The sequence below is a fragment of the Perognathus longimembris genome, chromosome 28, assembly GCF_023159225.1.
Source record: "Perognathus longimembris pacificus isolate PPM17 chromosome 28, ASM2315922v1, whole genome shotgun sequence".
Classification (NCBI taxonomy): domain Eukaryota; kingdom Metazoa; phylum Chordata; class Mammalia; order Rodentia; family Heteromyidae; genus Perognathus; species Perognathus longimembris.
Window position 1 is genome coordinate 69,224,970 of NC_063188.1, and position 7,928 is coordinate 69,232,897.

The following is a 7,928-nucleotide window of genomic DNA, read 5'->3' on the forward strand; positions in this document are numbered from 1 at the left end:
CAGGTGGCAAATTAGGTTAATTTACCTCACTTAGTAGGTGTTCCCGAGGGCTAATTATGCTAATTGTGTGAAGCAATGAAGCACACATTGTGGTAGATAGTTATGCTAACTATGTAGGCCAATCCTTCCTATCACAGAAAGGAAATTGGTTAATACTGTAGGCCAATTAGGCCTAGCCCAAAATAATTAAGCACACTTTGCAGGAATTTAGGCATAACCCAACAACTAATTATAATTATGCAAAAAAATTGCCTAATGGTGCTGCCAAATTGGCTAATTATTGGGGCCAATTGGTCATCTCCCTGGGGCTAATTGTACTCCTGCAGCGCAATTTTAAAGATCCCCGGGCATATTATTCTAATTATGGGTGCAAGTAGGGCATGTCACATGGGACAATTATGCTAATGCTGTTGTCCAATTAAAGGTAGGGCTAGGTAAGGGTTAGTGTTAGGGCTAGGTTTAGGGTTAGGGTAGAGCTAGGATTAGGGTTAGGATGCGGTAATTGGTTAGGGTTAGGGATAGGGTTTAGGATTAGGTTTAGGGTTAGATCCAGGGTTAGAGGTAGGGTTAGGGCTAGGATTAGGTTAGGGTTAAATTTAGGGCTTGTGTTTGAGTTAGACATAGGGTTAAGATTTGGTTTAGAGTTAGGTTTATATCAGTGATTAGGTCATGGGCTATATTTCCTGTTAGGCTTAGCACTAGGACTAGGGATAGGGTTAGGACTCGAGTTACAGTTTTGGGGTAGCATTAGGGGGATGTTTAGGGTTAGGCCTATTGTTAGTGTTAGATTTTTGGCTAGGGTTATGACTACGGCTAGATTTAAAACTAGTGCTATTGTTAGGTTTAGGTTTAGGGTTATGGGTCTGTCTAGGTTTGGGTTATGTCTAGCACTTGGCTTAAGGTTAGGTTTAGTTCTAGGCCTAGGTTTAGGATCACAGTTAATGCTATAGTTAGGGTAATTTTAGGCTTACTACTAGTGTTTGGGTTAGTGTTCAGGATTAGGGTTAGTTTTATGGTGCATGCAGGGGTTAGATTTAGGATTAAGGCTAGATTTAGGTCTATGGATAAGTTTAGGGTTAGTGTTACAGCTAGTTCTATGATTATGGTTAGTTTTAAGGTTATATAAATGGTTAGGGTTAGGGCTAAAGGTAGTGTTAGGGTTTGGGCTAGGATTAGGTTTAGTGTTAGTGTTATTGGTAGGTTAAGAATTAGCTTTAGGACTAGGGCTAGTGTTAGGGTTAAAATTACTTATATGGGTTGTGTTAGGGTTAGTTCTAGGGTTAGTGTTAGGGCTGGGCTTAGTGCTAAGTTTAAGGTTAGTTCTAGTGTTATGTTTAGGGTTAATATTAGGGCTTCGTTTAGGGCTCATTTTAATGTTAGGTTTTGGGCTCAATTTAGGGTTAGGGCTAGGTTTAGCATAAGCATTATGGCTAGTAATAGAGTTATGTTTAGGGTTAGGGCTACGTATATCGTTAGGATTTGGGTGAGGGCTAGGGTTTGTGGTAATCTTAGTGGTAATTCTAAAATTAGGGCTATGTTTAGTGCTAGGGTTAGATTTCTGGCTAAATTTGATTTGTGTTTAGAACTATAGTTAGGTACGATGTTAGCATGATGGTCATTGTTATGTTTCAGCTTCTGGCTAGGGTTAAGTTTAGGTTTAGAGAAAAGTTTAGGGTTAGGTTTGGGGCCATGGCTTCAGTTAGGTTTAGGGTTTCCACCAGGGCTAGTTTTAGGGTTAGGTTAGTGCTGTGTTTTTTGTTAGGTCTAGGGTTAGGGCTGACTTGTAGAGGGCTACGGTTACTGTTAGGGTTTGGGTACATGATCAGGATAGGGATCGAGATAGGTTTTAGGTCATGACCAGGTCTACTGTTACGGTTTGGATTAGGGTTACTGCTAGGGTTAGGCTTAGTTTTAGTGCTTGGGTTTGAGTTAGGGTTAGGTATAGGGCTAGGGTTAGTGTTAGATTTCGGGACAGTGTTAGTGTTTCAGTTATTTTTAGGGTTAGGATTAAGGTTAGTGTTTGGATACTGGAAACGGTTAGGGTTTGAGCAATATCTAGGTTTAGGGTTCAGGTTCTTTTTAGGGCTAGTTTTATGGCTAGGTTTAGGGTTAGTTTTAGGGTTATGCTTGAGGTCAGTGTTAAGTTTAGAGTTAAGGTTTCATTTAGGGATAGTGTTAGTGTTAAAGTTGCCATTAGGGTTGTGGTTAGCTTTAGGGTTATGGATTGGCTAAAGGCAGTTTCAGGGTTATGGTTAGGTCTAGGATTTCAGTTAATGTTAGGGCTAGATTTAGGGCTAGTCTTTGGGTTTTTGTTAGGTCTAGAGTAAGTGTTATGTTAGGGTTATAGCTATTTTTAGTGCTATGTTTAGTTTTGGGGCTAACTTTAGTAATAAGTCTAAAACTAAGTTTAAGTTTAGTATTAGGTCTAAGGTAATCGTTATGGATAGAGGTATTTTTAGCGCTTAGTTTAGGGTTAGGAATAGGGCTAGGGTTAGGTCTTGGGTTAGTGCTAGGGTGTGGGTTAGGGTTTGGATATGGGATAGGTTTTAGGTTAGGCCTTGGGTTAAGGTTAGGGTTACCATTGGGTTAGGCTTAGAGCTATGCTGAGGGTTAGGGCCAGAGCTAGGTCCAGGTTAGAGTTAGGTTAGAGCGCAAGGTTAGAGTTAGGTTTAGACCCAAATTTGGGCTATGGTTAGTGTACAATATTAGGTATTAGGTTAAGGTTAGGTCTAGAGGGTTAGTAACAACTAGCTAGGTTTGGGTTTGGTTTAGGGTTATTGTTAGGGTTAGCATTAGGGTTATGGATTGGTCTAAGTTTCATGTTAGGTTAGGGCTATATTTTGTGGTAGGTTTATTTTTAGGGTGAGGTTTTGGTTGAGGTTTGAGTTAGGCCTAGGGTTACTGTTAGTATTAATAGTAGTGTTAGGGCTACGTTTAAGGCTAGGATTAGACTTAGGTTTAGGGTTTGGGCTAGGTTTATGTTAGGTCTCAATCCAACAATTTCATGATGAACTTATGCTCCTGACTAAGAGCAACATGCCAAGACTTAACCCTGAATTAATTTAATTGGAGTCCAAACAAAACATAGAATCATCAACAAAACAAAGAATTGTTTCTTCAGAAACATTAAACAACTTGACTGTTGAATCTTACTCCCACCAATGAAAGGAGAGAACACACAGAATTTACAACTCCATTTTAAAAAAATATTACTACAGAAACAAATAAGATTCAAAACACTATAATGGAATACTTTGCAAACATTTATGCTAACAATTTTGAGAATTTGGAAGAAAAGAATGCATTTCTAGCAAATATTGATATTCCCAGATTAACTAAGCAGATTTAAACCAACTAATTAAACTCATATGAACTAATGAAATGGAAACAGCAATAAGAGACCTCCCATTCAAGGAAAGCTCAGGAACAGATGGATTCATTGCCTAATTCTTTACATCCTTCAAAGGAGAATTCACTCTAATAGTTGTCAAACTCTTCAATTAAATTGAAAGCAAAAGTTCTGTACCAAACTCATTCTATGAATCCGGCGTAACCCTCATCCCAAAAACAGACAGGGACTCATCCAAGAGAGAGAATTCTAGACCCATTTCTTTAATCAACATTTATGCAAATAGTCTCAATAAATCTCTTGCCATGGTACTCTGGATATTGTATATATGTGTATTGGAACTAGGGAAGGCAAAGGGAATACCAAAATCAAGAGACCAAGTACAAAAAGAAAAACCAATGCAACAGCAATACATACAAAACTATCTGGTGTAAACCAACTGTATAGCTCATGGCAGAGGGGGAGGTGGAAATAGGGAAAGGGAGAGGCAGGGGAAAAATGAGGGAGGAGGTAACAATTTGGATAAGAAATATACTCACTATTTTACATATGAAATTGTAAACCCTCTGTACTTCACATTGAAATGAAAAATGTAATAAAAAATCTAAAAAAAAAATCTGGCCAATCAAAGTCAACAAATAATTCAAAAATCAAACAGTATGACCAAACAAGATTCATTCTAGAGATGCAAAGCTGGTTCAATATATGCTAGTCAATTAATGTAATAAAAATTTTAGAAACCTGAAAAAGGAAATTAAAACAGACCGAAGGAGTGGAAAAAATCTCCAATGCTCCTGGATTGGGAGTATTAATATTCTGAAAATGGCAATACTGACAAAAGCTATCTCCAATTCAATGTAATAACCATGAATATCCCAAATTCATTCTCTAATGAAATATAAACAATTAAAAAATTCATATGGAACAATAAAAGACCCTGAATAGAAAAAAAGAAAAAAACAACAATCCTTAGCAGGAAGAAAAGTGCTGGAAACAAATCAATACCAAACTTCAAATCCTATTACATAGCCATAGACATATAAAGATCCTTGTACTGGGACAAGAACAGGCCTGAGGAACAATGGAATAGAACTGGAGACCTAGAAATGAACCTGCAGACCAATAGCCACCTAATCTTTGATAAGGGAGCCAAAAAAAATAGAATGGAAAAAAGACAGCCTCTTCAAGAAACAGTGCTGGTGGAATAATTGGCTACACACATGTATAAAACTGAAGGTAGACACTTGTATATCATCCTCTATGGGAATGAATTACAAATGGATCAAAGATTTTGAGGTAAAAGCAGATACTCTGAAAATATTACGGGAAGGAATGGAACTGCTAGGGCTCCTTGCATAGGTAAAAACTTTCTTAATAAAGACCTAGAATCACAACAAAAAATTTACATAAATGGCATTGCATTAAACTGCAGAGTTGCTGTATAGCAAAGGACATAGCTATGAAGACAAATAGAAAGCTTATAGATTGGGAGAAGATCTTCACGAGATACTCAAAACACAAGGGCCACATACCTAAGATATACTTGGAGCTCACAAATTAAATCCCCAGGCAGGCGCTGCCCGTGTCCTGTAGCATCCGGAACAAGGCGGCGCGGTCGCTGTGGGCGGCCCGGTGGCTAGTGCCGCGCCTGCTGGCCTGCGGCGGCCCAGCTGATGGCAGGGACTGGCTGCCCCCCTTCAGCACTGCCACCCAAAGAAACGCTGGTGAAGACTGCAGTTCTGAGGACCCCCCTGCCAGCCACGGGCCTTCTATTGCTGAGCAGGCCTTGAAGTTGAAAGCTGTTAAACTGGAGAAGGAAGTCCAGGACTTGACACTGAGGTACCAGAGAGCTCTAGCTGACTGCGAAAACATAAGGAGACGAACCCAGAGATATGTGAAAGACGCCAAGATATTTGGAATCCAGAGCTTCTGTAAAGACTTGGTGGAGGTGGCAGACATCCTGAAGAACAATACTAAGTGCATTTCTGAAGAGACAAAGCCCGGGGACCAGAAGCTCAGCCTGGAGAAAGTCTTCCAAGGGTTGTCACTCCTGGAAGCCAAGCTGAAAAGCGTGTTTTCCAAGCATGGCCTGGAAAAGATGGCACCCATTGGTGACAAATATGACCCTAACGAGCATGAACTCATCTGTCACGTCCCGGCTGGTATCGGCGTGCAGCCTGGCACTGTGGCATTAGTAAGGCATGATGGGTACAAACTTCATGGCTGTACCATTAGACTGGCCCAGGTGGAAGTAGCTGTTGAGTCTCAGAGACAACTTTGAACAGGCCTTGAGGAACTGGATGTTCACACAGTACAGTCACCTGTGTTTCCTTTATTTATTAAAGTAGGTTTGCATTGTATGTGAGGTATGTCATGTGGCCTCTTTTGGATTTAGTCATATTGGCTTTGTTTCTAGTGTTTATGACCTGTTTGGTCTCATCACAAGTCTTGCCGTTGGGATTTAAGTGATGTGCTGAGTACTCCTAGGACCTGTATCAAAATATGTTTACGAAAATTGTTTTTAAATTGGTACTCTGCTATTTTGAATACCAAATACTCCTAAGTTTGTATTTCCAACAAATCTTTGGGTTTATGTGTCCAGAGTCTGTGTGTTACATTTTATGGGGAAATAAACAGTAGGGATTAGTTCTACAGTTGGTATTTAGATGATAAAGCTTTATACTTATGTAAATTTAGATCCTTTGGGTTGGTTTCTGTATACATAAGTCTTTTATATTTAGCCGTCTTTTGTCCTTGTAGTCCCTGTAGGAGTTCTGCTCACACTGCTCTACCATTCCTACCGCTTCCCAACCTTTTTGAAAGAGATAAAGGGCCAGACAAGTCATGGAAAGCAGGCAGCACTAAGCAATTCGGAATACTCCTTTCACTTCAGGTAGGGAATTCCTCATAGCATTTTAGGGTATAGGTAAATAAAGCCGCTCCATCACAGCAGCTGATGCTCCAACCAGTGTGTATAGATAATTACCACATCTTTCCATTCCCCCAGACCTGAGCCCTGCGTCTGTCAAAGAGTCTGTATAGATAGATTAAGAAAGGAGGTGATAAGGACAAAAAGGTTATTAGGGCCCTACAATTTCTCATCTCATTTGGGTATGTTAAGATTTCTCCCCCTTGAGTTTGCACTCGCCAATCACTCACTACCTCTCTTACATCGACAGACATTGCATTTTTGTTGTGGTGGTGCTGGGGATTGAACCCAGGCTCTCATGGCTCTTCCACTGAGCCATATTCCCAGCGATGACAAAGTTTCCGAATTTTTATAGCCATCTTTAGTCAAATTTGTATAAACATCTAGCTCTTTTGTACTGATCTCCTAAAGTTAATGGACATGTGGGGTTGTTGTTTTTTCTTTTTGTCTTACAGTGTCCTGTAAAAGCTTTGTTCAGTAAATGACTTAACAATGAATAATACATTAGGCCTTAGAACAAAGGTCAGTTAAAGATACTCTAATGCCAGAAAAAGCCTCATCTCCTCTCACCCATTCCGCTGCTGCTAACGTATGAAAATCCAGTTCTTTTAGAACTGTACCCAAATTAAGAGCTCTTCACACACAGTGGGTTAACAGAAAAGCCATCTTTTGTGTTATGTGTATAGTATACAAGGGACTCCCGTAAAATAAGAGATTCAGAGAAGGCCAGTTCGTTGATACCTGCACAGCCTCCTGAGCTACAGATGAGCAGATGGTGGGGTGGGGGGATTGATGGTTAAAGACAACTTGTACAAATAAAGTCAGATAAGAAAAAAAAATTAAATCCCCAAAAGCAATCATCTAAGAAACAACAACATTATTAGTAGGCTAAAAACGTAAAGAAACAGAGACAGAGGAAAATGGTGGAGGAGCAGCAGAGATCTATCTATGCTCTCTCCAAGAACTCAGCTTCAGTATTGCAGAGATAGTCCCTCAGCTAGGAACTGAGGTGTGAACTAAGGGCCTGGGCATTGTCCTGTGTCTTTTTCGCTCAAGGCTGGTGCTTTACCACTTGAGCCACAGCTCCATTTCCAGATTTTTGCTAGAGATAAGAGTCTCATGAACTTTCCTCCCAAATTGATTTCAAACCTTGAGCCTCAGATCTCAGCCTTCTGAGGAACTAGGATGGCAGACATGAACCACTAGTACTGGCTCTAATTTATTTTCAATGCTGTACTAGATCTCTTCTGTCACTAAATACTAGGGATAACGGTGTATTTCACATTTGTTTTTGAGCAATTTTCATACTCCAGACTTATGATTAAACAATGTCACCTTCAAATTCAGTAGCTTGAGTGATTATACTTGTTTAAGTGTTAAAATATCCTAGTATTGAAGTGTTGAACACCTGTTTCAGTAAACATTTAATCAGTAAACATTTATTTAGATTACCACTTTGGAGTGATATTTGGCTTCATTAGGCGAATACCATCAGTACAGTCATATGGCCCTCACAATGAAAACTAATAATTGCATCTTTCATTTTCAACTGCAATAATCCATTCACTTGCTCCACTCTACTTAAAAATTTTTTATTTATTTAGTGCTGCTTGTGGGGCATGCTCTAGGCACTGTTCCTGTGCTTTTGTG

General features: G+C 39.6%; 1 protein-coding gene across 1 annotated transcript; it reads left to right on the top strand.

Moving 5' to 3' along the window:
* Window positions 1-493: 493 nt before the first annotated feature.
* On the top strand, window positions 494-5,801 carry LOC125343092 (grpE protein homolog 2, mitochondrial-like). The gene is made up of 2 exons (XM_048335384.1): window positions 494-498; window positions 4,919-5,801. Exons 1-2 carry the CDS (start codon window positions 494-496, stop codon window positions 5,628-5,630), a joined length of 717 nt encoding a protein of 238 aa, XP_048191341.1. The 3' UTR covers window positions 5,631-5,801.
* The last annotated feature ends 2,127 nt before the right edge of the window (window positions 5,802-7,928 follow it).